The 15206-nt window shown below is 62.5% G+C and overlaps 1 protein-coding gene across 8 annotated transcripts in view; it reads right to left on the bottom strand.

Moving 5' to 3' along the window:
- Positions 1 to 226: 226 nt before the first annotated feature.
- The window catches only part of UBTF (upstream binding transcription factor), a 16915-nt gene continuing 1935 nt past the window's right edge, over positions 227 to 15206 (bottom strand). For 5 of the 8 annotated variants that reach the window (XM_082070687.1, XM_082070689.1, XM_082070688.1 and 2 more), the window contains 21 exons: positions 13861 to 13987; positions 11742 to 11917; positions 11352 to 11435; positions 10528 to 10683; positions 9709 to 9773; positions 9033 to 9153; positions 8450 to 8560; positions 8035 to 8168; positions 7478 to 7619; positions 7118 to 7159; positions 6541 to 6654; positions 6194 to 6349; positions 5592 to 5747; positions 5238 to 5348; positions 5067 to 5152; positions 4696 to 4885; positions 4410 to 4457; positions 4137 to 4205; positions 3574 to 3720; positions 3107 to 3226; positions 227 to 2764 (listed from right to left, as the gene is read on the bottom strand). In XM_082070687.1, coding sequence (XP_081926813.1) covers positions 2651 to 2764; positions 3107 to 3226; positions 3574 to 3720; positions 4137 to 4205; positions 4410 to 4457; positions 4696 to 4885; positions 5067 to 5152; positions 5238 to 5348; positions 5592 to 5747; positions 6194 to 6349; positions 6541 to 6654; positions 7118 to 7159; positions 7478 to 7619; positions 8035 to 8168; positions 8450 to 8560; positions 9033 to 9153; positions 9709 to 9773; positions 10528 to 10683; positions 11352 to 11435; positions 11742 to 11917; positions 13861 to 13918 — 2400 coding nt within the window. In that variant the 5' untranslated portion in view covers positions 13919 to 13987 and the 3' untranslated portion in view covers positions 227 to 2650. The remainder of the gene's footprint in view (positions 2765 to 3106; positions 3227 to 3573; positions 3721 to 4136; positions 4206 to 4409; positions 4458 to 4695; positions 4886 to 5066; positions 5153 to 5237; positions 5349 to 5591; positions 5748 to 6193; positions 6350 to 6540; positions 6655 to 7117; positions 7160 to 7477; positions 7620 to 8034; positions 8169 to 8449; positions 8561 to 9032; positions 9154 to 9708; positions 9774 to 10527; positions 10684 to 11351; positions 11436 to 11741; positions 11918 to 13860; positions 13988 to 15206) is intronic. The other 3 variants (XM_082070690.1, XM_082070691.1, XM_082070692.1) reach the window with 3 other exon arrangements.

Consider the following 15206-nt stretch of genomic DNA (forward strand, 5'->3'; position numbering starts at 1 on the left):
TCCCCAGCCCCGGGAACGCGCCCGTCCCCACGGACCCCGCCATTCCCGGATCCCCAGCAGCGATCCCAACAGATCCCCGTGGATCCCCCGTGCACGCCCCAGCAGCGACCCGCAGGATCCCCCGGCGGCCCCGAGGATCCACACCGCGAGGGGGAAAAACACTCCTGGCACTAGCGGGTTTTTTCCTAAAGTTTTATTTTTTATAGTAATGACATGAGAACAGAAACATTATTTTTCACTTTATTATACAAAAAGAAAAAAAAAAGAAACAAACAAAACCTCAAAAGAACAACGACGGAAGGGAAGCGGAGCCGGCGCGGCGCCCCGCTCGCCTGCAGATGCCGAGGTGGGAGGCTTTAAATTTTTTTTGTCTTTTTTTTAAACCTACAAAAACACTCTTTAAATATTAGAAAAAAAAGATGATTTTTTTTTTGTTGTTTTTTGTTTTTTTAATGTAATTCACAAGAACTTCCATCTAAAGGATCCGGGTTTGTGTGGCAGTGCCAAAATGCACTCAGGTTCAATCCTCTTGCAGCGCAAACGCCTTTTCCCCCAATTGTCAGCGCTGTAAGAATTTTTCTTTTTTATTATTTTTTTAATTATTATTATTTTTTTTAAAACAGAAAAAAAAAAGGGTTTTTTTTGTCTTTTTTTGGTACTAAAAACACATCCACTAAAACACAACGGTGCTGGGTACATTCAGCAGAAAAAGGGACGAGTTCCCCTTAGGGGATGGGGGCACTAAAAATGGGGAAGAAAATCAAAGGAAAACCCCAAACGGAGGTGAGGGGGGAGGAGACAGAGGGACAGACAGACGGACACGGGGGGACCCGCCACCCGGGGTCTCTTGGGGCCCTGGGGGGGCCCCAGGGGGATTGTCCGTATGGGAATACCCAGGCTCACCCCCCACACCCTGGGCTTGGGGGCAATTTCCCAAAAATGGTGGTTTTCAGCCCAATTTGAGGCTCGAGGCCATGACATGGGGTGTTGTGCCCCCTCCCCCAGCACTGGGGGGGTCCCTGGTTGTGTTTTGGGGCAACTCAAGGTCTTGGGGGGGGCTGAGAGCAGCAAACCCAGGGAGGCCATGGCTGGGGGGGGGGGAGGGGGCAGGACCCCCCCGTACAGCCAGAAAACTCCAATAACCCACAGCTTGTCCCCCCCGCCCCCCACTGAGGTGAGATTTGGGTGAAAAAAGGAGAAAAATGGCTAAATTAAAGCACACAAGAGAAAAAGTCCCCACAGCCTCCCCAGCCTGGGGGGAGCAAGGGCAGGCGCCCCCACCCCCTTCCCTGGGGCCCCCAAATCCTGTCCCCCAGCCCAGCTCCTCTCCGGGACAGGACGGGGGGGACCAGAAGGGACAAACCTTATGTGTCCCCCCCAACAGAGTGGGGGGCTGAGGGTCCCCAACCGCACCAGGCGTGTTTGGGGGACACACGGGTGGGGGCGGGAACCCTGCAGGGAGGTGCTGTGGTATTGCTGGTGCTTGTGTCTGCTTGAAAAAAAACGGGGGGGGCCAAGACAGTCACCGCAAAGCCCCCCCAGCCCCTCCAGTCCCCACAGCCCCAACGCCCTCCCGGGAATGGGGGTATTGACCCCCCAGAATAAACCCAAACCGCACCAATATTTACAGCATCACTGGGTGGGGGGCAAGAGACCCCTGGGGGGGCAAACGGGGTAACCAGGCAGAGGGGAGCCCTGTTCCCCGGGGTCCGGGCGAAGGGAGAGGAGCAGCTTCACCAGAGATGGAGGAAAACGGGGGGATGGGGGGGAAGAAAAATAAAAGATGGATCTTTCTCGTTTTATAAAAAGAAAAAAAAAGAACAAAATAAAATACAACGGCACAACAACCACCAACAACAGCGCGGGGGGGCCGGCAGCGCCCCCCCCTTGGTCACACTGAGCGTCCAGGACCGGGGCGGGGAAGCGTGCGGCCCGGGGCCCCCACCCCGCACACACACTCACACGCACCCCCCACCCAGCCCGGGGCCACGGCCCGCGGCCGGCGCTCCCCGCGCCGCGGATGCCGAGTCCCGGTGCAGCTTCCACACTGTACGAGGTTCGGGGGGCTGGGGGCCCCGTGGGGTGCGGGGGGGGCAGAGACGTCGTCCCAGTCTGAGTCCTGAGCGCTGGGCCCCCGCTGCGCCCGGGCGGGACGGGAGGGGACGGGAGGGTCTTCGCCACGGGGTCGCGCTTTGGGGTTTTTCCATTTGTGGGGGGGGGTTTATAAAAAAAAAAAGGGGGGAGGGGGGCGTGAATTTTTTTCCTGTTTCTGTTTTGTTTCCGTAACGTCCGGAGCTGGTGGGGAGGGCGGGGGAAGGGGCGAGGATGAGGCGACCCTCCAAAAGTAACGAAATCTCAAAAAAAATAAATTCACTTCCCCTCCCTTGGTAAGGGGACAATAAAGGGGTGGGGGGGAGGGACGGGGGTGCCCCCTCCTCTCCCCCTGCCCAGGGGCAGAGCAGCCCCCGGCTCCCCCCTGTAGTGTGAGCACGGCCGAGGGTCCCTCCAGCCCCCGCTCCCCGGTTGGGGGGTCCCGGGGGGCTGCAGCCCGCCGGGGGCAGGAGGAGGAGGAAGGGCTTTCGCAGAGGTGTGGGGCAGATCTGGGACCAAAACCGAGAAACCAAACGACGTTACTAAGAGCCTGGCTGGATCAGTTGGAGTCGGAGTCGGAGGAATCCCCCGAGGAGGAGGAGGAACTGCTGCTGCCCTCCGAGTCGTTGTCGTCCTCGTCCTCGTCGTCCTCGTCCTCGTCATCCTCGTCGTTCTGGGGGTGGCAGACAGGACGGGGTGGTCAGTGGCAGGGCGGGGGACCCCGGCTGCCACCCACCACCTCCGCCTCGCACCCTGCTCCCCTCCCCGCTGCGGCACGGGGGGTCGCAGCCCCTCGGAGGTGGAGGGGGGCGCAGCACAGCGAGTTCGTGAGGGCTCAGGCTGGGGGCCGCGGGGGCGAGTGCCGGAGCAGCGCGCGGGTCCTGCCCTCACCTCTGCCACTGCCTACCCGACCCCAGGTAGGTACCCGACCCGCCTCGTGCCTCAGTTTCCCCCCTCTAAAGCCGGGGAGGGAAGAGGCGAGAGCTGAGCCCAGCGAGGGGGTGGGACACCTCACCTGCGCGGTGGCGAGCACCAGGCACGGACACGGTTCCTGGCCCCAGCGCCATCCAGCACACTCTGATTTCAGTTGCACCGGTGTAAAGCTTTGGCTCTGGTGACTTACTCGGCAATGGCACTGGCGCAAACGGAGCCGAGACCAGACTCAGTATCTCCACCAGGAAAGAGACGGGAGATTTTCCTCTGCTCTCGGGGGCTCCCAGCAGCCCCCACCTCGGCGCCCGCCACTGCTCCTGCCTGCGCCCGCCGCTGCTCCTCGCGCCCGCCCCGGGACACCGCGCAGACCCACTCCCCTCGCCTCCCGTGACCCCTGCGCCCAGGAGCTCCTCAGCCGCGGTTCTGCCGGAGCCCGGTGCGACGTCCCCCAACCCCGAGGAGGGTGCGGGGGACAGGCGAGTGGAACGGGAGCAGAGCGGGGCCCGCGACGGCCCCGCTGCCCTCCCCGTGCACACGCCGCAGCCTCACCTCGTCCCCGTCCTCGCTCTCCTCCTCACTGCTGGACTCCGACGAGTCGCCGCCTTCCTCTGATGAGTCGCCGTTGTCATCATCGTCATCCTCATCTTCATCATCATCCTCCTCCTCCTCTTCCTCCTCATCATCATCCTCAGATTCCTGCGGGCGGGAGGCGGTTGGTCACGGGCAGGCACCCCAGCACAGCAACACCCATGGGAGCACCGGCCCATCCGTGGCCACCGGCCTTTGGGCTCCTCCACCCACCGAGTGGGATCAGGCAGCTCCTGCCCCACACCTCATCTAGGAGCTTTTCCCCATTCGTATTACAAACAGCCCCAAAACGGCCCCTGGGGAGCCAGGAGACGCCTCCGACTGCAAGGAGGCAAAACGAGACCGGGGCGGGGTTTTGAGCACGGACTGGGGGAGGGCCCCTGCTTTTTTGTCTCAAGGAAAGGGCAGGCAGCAGAAATCACTGGGGATGTCTGAGCGAGGGGTCTGGGCCAGCCCTGGGACACTGTCCCCAAGGAGGAGGTGCTGGGTGTCCCCAGAGAAGAGCGCGGCCGCCCTGCACTCACCGACTTGGACTGCATCGTTGGCTTCATCTTGGGGTTGGGGCCTCGGATCTTCCCCATGCTCTTGCGTTTCTGCAGGGGTAACAAAGCAAAACCGCTCAGAGCTGCAGAGCTGGGATCGCTGCCTTCCCGGTGCCCGGCGTGGAAAAGCCCCACCAAGCTGCCGCAGGGGCGCGTCCCTGCTGAGCTCGGCCCATCTGCCCCCCGCCCAGCCTCGCCCAGGGCTGATCCAGCCCAGCCCCAGGTCCCCCACGGCCGTGGCCGGCGGACACTTACATTGGAAGTGTGTTCCTTGTAGGCAGCCCGCTCCTGGGGTGACAGGCTCTGCGGAGACAGAGGAGACAGTCAGGGCGCAGGGCGGCGGGTGCAGGGGGAGAGACTCTGGCACCCCACACATTTATTTTTAAAGGCCCTTTATGTTAAAAAAATGGGCCAGAAAAGGGTCTGGAGATGGTCGTTCCCAGAGGAGAGTTGTGAGCAGAAACCACACCAAGCACCCCAAGAACAACTGCCCCCAGAGTCCCCCCGTGCCCCTGACCAGGCGTGGAGGCTCGGGCCTCACCTTGAGCCAGATGTCGAGGTGCACCTTGTACTGCTTCTGCTGCTCCTCTGCCAGCTTTTTGTAGTGGTCCTTCTGACCCTGGGAGATGCGCTGCCAGCGGCTGCCGATCTCCACCATCCGCTCCTTCAGCGGGAGGTGGTTCAGCTCCCCGTTTGACAGCAGCTCCTGGGAGAATTTCTGGTAACCATTCCTGTGAGGGGGGAGCGCAGACTGGATCAGACGGAACGCAAAGTGCCCACCAGCCCACAGTAACCACCAGCCATCGCCGCACGGTCCAGCCCGCGCTTCCCGCGCCCCAGGGCTGCTCCGGTCTCTTCTGCGCCAGCCCGTTTGCGCAGACAGATCCAACTTTTCAGACTCCAGCTACTCACATGGGGGGTTTCTTCGGCTCTCCCTGGAACTTCATTTTCTTGGAGTTGGTGGAGCACGGAGGGGCCCGCATCTCACTCAGCTCCCTCTGAGCCAGAGGGGAAAGAGGGGTCAGGGAGACGGGCAGTGCCAGCCACGGGCACGGCGAGGGGCAGGATGGAGCACGGACCCACCTCGTATCGCTTCTGATCCTCCGCTGCTTTCTTGATCCACATCAGCTTTTCCTTCTTCTCCATGTTGTTCCAAGTAGCCTCCATGGCCTTCAGCGCCTTTCCCCGGTCATTCTGCAGCCCAGACCCCCACCCCACATTAGATGCACCCAAGAAGACCAGGACACCAGGGTGCTACCACCAGTTCCCCCATGGACCACAGGGCACTCGCTCTCTTGCTGGGAGCCCTCCCCTCCCCATGACTCCCAGCCCTAACCAGTTGCCCAGGGTGTGGGAGCACGGGAGAAGGTGCAAGGCAATTCCTGCTGGGGGGAGCAACAATCCCAGCGCCAGCTCCTGTCCCTGCCCACTCCTCACCTTGAAACGAGCCAGGTAGTCTCCGATGACGCTCTGTTGCCAGATCTCCTCGGCCGTCTTGGGAGACTCGGGCAGCTTCCCGCGCTCCTCTTTATCTGAGCCGTGCTTCTTCTCCGACTGCGCCTTCATCGCCGCCTCCCGCGCTTTGTACTTGGCCTGTGCAGGGGCGCACGGCGGGGTGGGGGGGCAGCACAAGCCCCCGCCACCAAGCAGCGGGAGGGCCGGCAGCGGGACGCTGCAGCTTCCCCCAGCAGCGCCCACAGCCCCCACCACACACGCCCACATCTCAGGGCTCCTCCCCACCAGGAAAACCATCCAGGCTTTAAGTTGAGGCTTGAGCGCCCTGCAAGGTTTCTGAGGCTGGTGGGTTTCCGAAGCTGGCAGGGCCGGCAGCCCCTGTCAGTGTCAACACCAGCACCTGGGTGACAGCTCGCCGGTGCCGTGACGCTCCTGGGGACAATCGTCCCCCAGCTGCAGTGCCCAGGGGGCAGCAAAGCCCCTTGCAGCAGGACAGGGACAGGCAGCGTCCCCGGCGCTGCTGGAGATGCCCAATGGAGCAGTGGAGACAGGGATGGAGGAGAAGGGCTGGGAACGGTACCAACCTTCTTCTTCTCGGAGAGGTCATTCCACATGCGGGCCAGGAGCCGGGTCAGCTCGCTCTCCGACAGCTCCGGCCGCTCCTCCTGCAGCTGCTTCCGCTTCTCCTCAGAGAAGATGAACATGGCAGAGATGGGCCGTTTGGGCTTCTCTGAGCTGGCCTGCGGAGGGACACGGGGCCGTGGGTGGGGACGAGCACACGGAGGGACCTGCCTTGCACTGCCGCCTCCAACCCCAGGAAAAACACAGGGAAAGAACCAAGGAATGAAACCCCAAAGCACCCTGAGATGCCAGCAACCCCACTCCTTGTCTCCGGTACGTGCTGCCCCATCTCTGCAGCTGCCGCTCTCACCTTGCCAGTCTCTGGCGAGGACTTTTTGGACGCAGGACTTGTCGCCCCTTTCCGGTTGCTGCCCAGCATCTTTTCCTCACCCAGCACCCGCTGCTGCTCCTCCTCGGGCAGGCTCTGGTGGCACCAGAGGAGAGACATGGTTAGACGGCCCGATGCTAACGAGGCTTTGATGCAATCAGGGAACAGGGACACTGAGGAGGGGGAACTAATGCACTCGGTTATCCTGATCCAAAAGCCAGCCCAGCCAGGGCCAACACTGCGAGCCTGGGTGAGCAGCCCGAGGGTTCCCATGCCTGTGTCACCCCCACATCCCCCTTCTCCAGCACTGTACCCTCCCCAGCTCAGCCTCATCTGCTTCCTCTCCACCAAGGCAGGGTGGGCAGGTGCCTAGATCTGAGCACACCCCTGGATCTTCCACCCCCTGCGCTTGCAGACGCAGCTGACGCTGTGTCACATCTGGCTGGGGACGGAGCACAGTGCCGGCCTTGGTGCAGCTCCCCCGCCCACGGCCCAGGGAAGGAAGCAACGCGCTGCCACCCGCAGCCGCAGCCGAGGTCGGGGCACCCGCGTCACTCACCTCCAGGAAGCGGAGGAGCTCAACCTCGTAATCTTTCTTTTTCTGGAGGGAGATGGAGACGTGTGGTTACAGAGAGATCCCCCACGCCATCCCTGCCCCGTGCAGTCCCCGGCCCAGCTCAGCCCCCCGGCGACAGCATCCTCCACGCGGCCCATCTGCTGGTCCCACACACGGGGACTGGGGAGTCAGAGGCCCAAGGAGAAATTGGTGGCCAAGACGACAAGAACAGGCACTGAGGAAGGGTGAGGGGCTCGTTTCCAGCGGGACTTGTAGCCCAAGCTCTCCCATCCTGCTTCTCCTTCCCCACAGCACTGGTGTCCACCTGCCTGACTACCCATCTGTCCATCCTTGGCCACTCACCTGATCACACTTTTTGTGGTACGCATCCTTTTCCTTCTGGGAGAGCAGTTTCCACTGCTGGCTACACAGCACCATCCGCTCGGTGCTGGGTACGTCTTTCATGTTGGCCATCAGCTCTGCACAGTACAGGGAGTAGCTATTCCTGCAACCGATGGAGGGACCCAGTGTCAGGGACAACCTGTGCGCCCACATCCCCTCTGCAGAGCTGACTGGGTGCTGGGAGCCCCACAAGGTCCTCCCAGCTGCAATCCGGGTTGCACTAAGCAGTGAGGTGCTGTGCCAGAGGTGTCTGCGTTTTAGGGAAGCCAGGGGTTGGATTACCCCCTAACCCAGAGCGTGCAGCAGCACCACAGACCTCGCTCAGATTCTCTCCCAGTTTATATTTAATGTATACTTAAGGACCAGTTTAATGCGGTCACTGACAGCCCATGCCCACGATCTCAGGAATTACTTGGGTCTCAAAGGCAGGCAAAGCCGCCAGCGTCTGAGCAAGCTGGCCAAGAGCCTGAAGCGACAGTTCAGAGAGGGACCCCCAGGCGGGGAGGGGCAGCACTCACGGGGGTGGCTTTGTGGGTCGTCCATCGAACTTGTCCTTGAGCTGGCGCTCGGCCTTGGTGAGGGTGGAGCGGGTGATGCCCTCCTCGCTGATGTTCAGCTCGGGGTGCTTCTGGATGTAGTCACGCATGATCTCCTGCGGAGGACGGAGAGCGGTCAGCAGAGGGGCTCCGGTCCCCGCCTGGCTGGGGCCCGGAGGAGGAGGAAAGAGAAGCCAACCACTGCCCTGACCATCTCCCTGGGACCACTCTCCCTTCCCAGACGCAGCTGGAGGAGGCAGGGCTCAGACTCACTAGGGACCTGCGAGGACCTGCCTGAACCCCCACACTGGCTATTGGGTGAAACTGGCCGGCTGCCGGTGGCTTGGACTGAACGTAGGGGCAAGTGTGGAGGGGAACGGGTGAGGCTGCTCCCTACCTCGTACTCCTTCCGCTGTTCCAGGGCCTTATGAATCCATTTCAGCCTCTTTTTATCCGAGAGTTGAGACCACTGCTTGCCCAGCGACTCTTTCACCTCCTTCGTGGTGGCCTGAAAACCCAAAGCCAGAGGTGAGGGCAGAGGGGTAAAATCCAAAAAAAGAAGAGGGGAAAAAAAATTTAAAAAGGCAAAAATAGCGTGGCCTGCCGTCCTGTCCCGGCAGCCCCGGCCTGGGGCCACGGGGCGGCTGCGAGCCGAGCTCGCGGCCGGGAAGGGGGTGCGTGCGAGTGCGGGGCATGGCCAGAGGTGGGTGTCTGTGCTGGAAACCTGTCCTGCCCTGACTCAGGCTGTGGTCACCCCTCCGACTGCAGGCAAAAAATGCGGCCTGTGTCCCCCAGAGCCTCTTCCAGATGTGCAGAGCCCTTCTTACCTCCATCCAGACTGCTGGGAGCTTCTAGCAGCGTCTTCCATCCCATCCCCCCCGCTAAAATGCTTCTCTCTTTCCCCCTCCTCCTCCCCCAGCAGCGGGGTACAGGACCCCTCAACACTCACACTCACACGCACTTCCACCCACCGTACTCACATCTGGACGCACTTTCAAGTAGATCTTCTTCTCATGGTTGTACCACAGCTGCTGGGGGGTCTTGGGTTTTTCAGGGATGTCGGATTTCTTGGCGTTCTGGATGAGATCTGGGTGATCTTCCCTTTACCCGTCAGGGAAGGGAGAGCATTATGGAGGGTGCAGGTGGAAGGAGAGACGCCCTAAACCTCCCCACTCGGGTGACTGTCACTGCAGGGTTGAGCCTCCGTGGGCCGGGATACTAGGGGGTCCTCAAAAGCAGCAGGAGGGTTTTAAGAGGGAATTGAGTCTGCCCCTCTTTTAATGCGCTGGGCCGGGTGTTCCTGGAACAGTGGCTGGTCATTGGGAGCACCAAGATCCACCCAGGGTCACAGTGACCAGGGTCAAAGGGGAGGTCTGGGGGAACAGGGTGGTCACTTCAGCTTTCCACAGTGCCAGCGGCAGGGCTCCTGTCCTCCCCCTGCAGATCCCAAACCCCCGAGTGCAGCTGGTCCTCTGCCCTCCCCACATCGCCGGGTCTCCCGGCCAGAGGGCTGCTCTCAGACACGCTCTCCTTGCTCTATTTTTTCCAGCATCCTCCCTTCCCTTCTGCCTTCGAGCCACAGTGCCCATCGGGGCTCCCTGCACGAGCTGCACTCAGGAGGGGGCCTGGCTCTGTCCGGAGGGGCTGCCTGCTCACCTGAACCTCGCCAAGTTCCTCTCAAACTCCTGCTTCTCTCGCTGGAAGTCCTGGATGTATTTCATCTGGGGACACGAAGCCACCAGGGAGGTGGAGAGGGATGTCAGCACTGGGAACGGGCAGGCAGATACACCCCTGTCGGCCCTGTCCCCTGGGCACCCCAGCATGCCAAAGGGACTCGGGGGCTCCCCAGCCCATCAGACTGGTCCTGCAGCTCCCAGCTGAGGGTTTCCAGAGGCACAATCTCCCTCTCTGCTGCAGGGGGGGCAGCCCTGGGCAAGAGGACACAGCAGGACCTTGTGTCCTGGACCCTTCCTGCTGGTGGCAAGCCCACCCGGACCGAGAGCTGGGGCACCCAAATGCCTGCTGGGCTCTGGCCAAGCCCAGGGCCACTCCGGAGCTGGGGGGGAGGTGGGCACTCCCCCAGCATCTCTCGCAGCTCAGGGCAGAGCCTGACCCCCAGCCCTCACTCTGACAGGGAGGCCACGGCGGGGTGTGTGATTTAACCTCAGCGTTAAATACAGATCCACCCAACGGCTAAGTCACCATCCGGGTCTGTCTGGAAGAGACGGACCAACGGACAGACCCAGCCAGCCTCCAACCCACGGATCCTGGGAACCAGGACAGGAAAAAGAAAGGAAGTCTTACTGGTCTGACAGGACCAAACAAGCACCGAGGTTTCTCCCGGAATCCAGAGAGCTGCATTAAACCCTCGCCAGGCGGAGGTTGGGCTCTGCTGGTTTTAGTGGGCGGGCTGGGCAGGCACAGCCCAGCGCACAGAGGCACACACAGAAAGGGGCTTGCTGACTCCCCCTGTACCTTTTTCTTCTCGGGAAGCTCCTTGTATTTCTTGGACAGGATCTTGGTGAGATCCAGGTTGCTCATTTCGGGGTGAAGCTTGGCATATTTGGCCCGCTTCTCCATGAAGAAGCGGAAATAGGGAGTCAGTGGCTTCTTGGGGAAGTCAGGGTGTTTCTGGGGAGACAGCAGTGGCACACACTGAGTGTGGAGCCGGCGGCACTGCAGAGGGCGCAGCAAAACCCCGCCGGCTCGCAGCTTCCCCCCGCACTGGAGACCTGCCTGCACCCAGCCCCACTGGTGACCCAGCTCCCTGGCATGGGAACATCCCCACTTCGCAGGCAAGGGGGAAAAACACTGGGAACAAGGGCTTCCTGCTCCAGGAATGACAATATCCAGGGCTGGGTATCGCCGGAGCAGTCTCCAGCCACCCAGAGATGTTGCACAAAAGTGGTTGTGCTGCAAGAGGGGAAACTGAGGCAGGAGGAGGGGACAGCCGGTGGCCAAGCATCGGCTTCCCTGGGGCCACCCAGCCGAAAGCAGCACCCCACCCGACCCGGCAGGCCAGGAATAGGACAGCAGCCTCACAGCCCCCCTGTGCTAAACTTGGCCGCAGGCTGCCAGTACAGCCGGCCACGTTACATGTGCCCTGGACTTGGCCCAGGCCCAGAGCCCGTGGCCTCCGGAGCCCTGGGCAGGCGGTGCAGGGATTACGGGCAGTGAGGTGCCCACAGGGGCTCTGGTGGCAGAGCCACACGGGTCTGCAGTGCCACATGGGTGACAGCCCCCACCCTGGGCAAGCCAAGGTCCCCCTTTAGAGCCTGACCCCAACTCCTGCCCAATACCTTGAGCTTTTTGCCCTTGTAAGGATTCTTCACGTGCTCTTCAGCATCCATAATGAGCTCTGTGAGGGTCCGAAACTTCCTGACCTGCAGGTAACGAAGGGCCACAAATGTGAAGGGGCTGCCGGCAGGGGACAAGGCAGGTCCCTGCTCAGCACCAAGCCACACTCAGCATGCCACAAACCCACAGGGTCTGGTAATGCCGCCACGCAAACGACCCGTCCCAGCGCCTCCCGAGGGCTCGCAATGCCGGCGGCAGCGAGATGGTGTCGGCGTGAACGGCCGAGGACTCGGGGCACATAACTGGAGCGATTCAAACAGCGCCGGGAGGTCACCGGAACACTCTGTCCCTCCCAAACAGACCCCTTTGATCCCCATGCAGCTGTCGGTTACCTCGTTAGAAATCTCCATCCACTTCATCTTGCACATCTCCCCCGAAAAGTCCTTGAAAGCCACCTTCTCCCAGTCCAGGTGGGACTCGGTGGTTTTGAACTTGCTTCCATCGTTGGAGGGCAGGTTATTCTTCATGCACTCCAGCAGAGTCAGCATGTCCTCCTGAGACCAGCGGTCTGAGCACAAAGAAACAGGCTCAGCGGCAGCAAGGGCCCGGCTGCCCCCCCGGCGGGACGGGGGCTGCAGCTCCCGCGCGCAGCCCCGCACCACACGCCAGGACACATAATCCCCACATGCTGCCTCTCGAGATTAAAGATCAAAGGGACATGCCCGCTTCCATCACCCTAGAGCAACTTTCTGCGGGCCAAAACAATCCGGGCAAAGCTAGAAAATCCACTCAGTGCAAACCAGAGACTCGCTCACCCCACAACACCATCAGATAAGGTGGTGGCTCTGCTGCACGGGAGCACAAGGTTATTTCCTACGCATGGGAGCGAAGCCCTGTGGAGCAGAACGGGAGTGATCTGCTCTCCAGCCAAGGAGGAAACAGGGAAACCCACTTTCTAAGTGGAAAAGGTGTATCCGGAGCAACGGGAAACCCCCAAGCACCGCGTTTCCTTCAACTCAGGGAGCCTTGCCATCACCTAGCTCCATGCTGACCTCTGCCAAGGTCAAAGCTCAGAGACCACAAAGCAGGGGCACACAGAACCCAGCACAGCCCCCGTCTTGCAGCGTGGTCCCTGACAGCACAGGGGTGACGGTTACGCCACCCAACATCCCCCGAAATGCCGGGAGCATTCACAGCTCCCACACCGACAAGCTGCCGGGAGGGGGCTCCTCTGCCGGGCTCCGAGCTCCCGCCCCGATGGGCAGAAGAGCGCCGGGCGCGCTGCACAGCCGGGTGCCCCGGGGAGGAGCAGCGGCCCGGGAGCGCAAAGGGCACAGGCCAGCGGAGCAGGCCCCGCGCCGCACGCCCACGCGGCCCCGGCCGGCCGGCCCAGGCCGGGCAGCCGCGGCTCTAGGGCACAGGACCGGCTCTCGCGGCGTCCCCAGCCCCGCGCCGCTGCCAGGAGACGGCTGGGGCACCTGGAGCTGCCTGAAGGGACTCCCTAACTGCCCCCATCAACAAGCCCCGTGCCTCAGTTTCCCCCCTCCAACGTGCAAACACCTCAAGACCTTTGGCCCTGCATGACCCTGCTGCTGGCAGATGGCTCAAACAACCACAGCCCACAGGAATACAGAAGAAACGGTGGAAATCCACCCAAACCCTGGCTGGCAGCAGGGTGAGGACAAGGGGGACCCCACGTTCAGCCCCCCGTCCCTCCATCCCCACTCCGTCTGTCCGGGGTTTGCCGAAAACCACCGGAATCGCGGATTTCAGTTGCCAAGATGAATGGGGTTGTCTGTGCCCTGGGACCAATTTATCCCCAGCTCTCCTGGCATCGGCCGGGCCAGGTCTATATTAGGAAAGCTGCCCTGGTGTAATTAAATCCATCTAAAGACCCGGGAAGGACACGTGCTCCAGCCGGGTTCGCCCAGGGCAAGAAACCGACTGTGGCAAGGAAGGAAAAGCGGGACCGGGTGGGCGAGAGGGGCTGGACCGCGCCCCCGGGCCGCGGGGGCACTCGGGGCAGTTGGGGGTGGGGGGGCAGCACAGCCCAGCTGCCTAGACAGGCTGCCCCAAATAAAACGCCTGGTTTTTCTTGTTTTCCTCCCCCCTTTCCAATAAAAGCTGAACCTCTGATGTCATCTCAGGGTCTGGAAGCCGGAGGCCCAAGGTAACGGCTCGGCTTTTAATGCAGCCCAGATGTGAACGGTGAAGGCAGAACCTCTTTGTGCCAGTGCCCCCTGCCAAAACGCCAGCCACCCACCACCAGCACCCCAGACGCCGTGAGCTTGTGGCCGCCCTTTGCCGGGGCCGAGGTACGAGCACCCGCACGCGCCTGCGCGACCCCCACGGCAGAGCCGGCGCCGGGACAGACAAAGCCCCACCGGCACGGCCAGGACCACGGCGCCTCCGTCCCTCAGACAAAAGTGCCACCGTGGGGTTTTTACTTTTCCTTTAATGTGACGGCGGCGGCATTCCCGCGGGACCCCCGGTGTGGCAGGGGGGCCTCACCTTGGTTTTTGGGAGCTGTCATTTCCAAGTCTGCAGGGCACTCGGCTTCGCCGTTCATCCTCCACCTGCCTGCGCCCAGCACGGTCCCCGCCGGCTCCCTCGCTTCCCGAGATCACTCCCGCTCGGTCTGCAAGCAAAGGGAGACCCCGCTAGGTACTCCCACACCGGGGCGGACCCCAACCCTGGCGGGGCCCCCACATCACGTCCTCCCCCGCAGATGAACGAGGTGCTGGGATCCCCCCACACCCAGCCCTGCCAGGTCTGCAGGGGCCTTGGAGGGGGGTGCAGGGCAGGGGTAACAGGAGAGGAGGTGGAGGCGGGGGGGGGTCCCAGAGACCCTGGAGGAGGGGGAGCCTTAATGGTGGCACAACCCCACCCCTTGCGGGCGGGGGGAGAAAAGGAGATGTAGGCAGGGAAAAAGGGTTTGGGGGGATGTCCCTGGGGTGGGGGCAGGACCTGGAGGGATCCCCACAGATCTGAAAGGAGAAGGGTTCAGGGGATCTCCCTGAGGGGGGGTGGGAGGATTCCACAGACCCAGGGGAGGGGCCCAGGGGGATCTGAACCAACAGGGCTCCGAGGGATCTCCCAAGAGGGGGGGTCACTCCCTCAAAAAACGGGGTCTCAAAGGAAGAGATGCCACAGATCCACCAAGGCCGTCCCCAGGCAGGCAGGATCTGTGGCTCTGTGATCACGATGCGAGGGGCTCAGGGTGCGCATCTGTGGAGCTCTGGGGAAGGATCTCCACAGGACCGGGGCGATCGGGGCCCTCCTGGGGAGGGACAACAAACCGGGGCGTGGATATTTCAACGGGGGGGCTCTAGGGGAACAATCCCCGCAGATGCCAGGGGGGGAGCCGGTACGAGGCCTCAGCGGGGACACCAGCCTGGGAGCGGGGCGCTGGGGAGGGAGCCGGGCCGCGGGCCCGAGGGGACCGCCCGGGGACAGGCCGCAGGCCCAGCGACAAGGGACGGCCCGGGGATCCAGGGGGATCTAGGCCCGGGGGGATCCCGGTGGGAGCCGGGGGGCAGATCCAGGCCCTGGGAGGAGTCTGGGAGAGACCTGGGCCTTGGGAGGGGAACCGGGGGCAGGATGCAGGGCCCTGGGCCGGAGGGAGGATCACCCAGGGGGCACCGCGGATTGCTCGGGGGGTGCAGGCCCCACTGGGGATCACCTGGAGGGGGCGCGGAGCCCACCAGCCCCCGCGAGGCCAGGGCATGGCTGCAGGGTCAGACCAGCACCCGAGGGGCGCACCGGGAGCGGCGGTGGAGCGGGGTCGCCCCGGGGCGGATGAGCCCCGGCAGCGCAGGGCAGCAGGCGGGGGATCGCTTCAGGGCTGGATCGGCCCG

This window comes from Streptopelia decaocto (genome assembly GCF_964273445.1).
Source record: "Streptopelia decaocto genome assembly, chromosome: 22".
NCBI lineage: Eukaryota > Metazoa > Chordata > Aves > Columbiformes > Columbidae > Streptopelia > Streptopelia decaocto.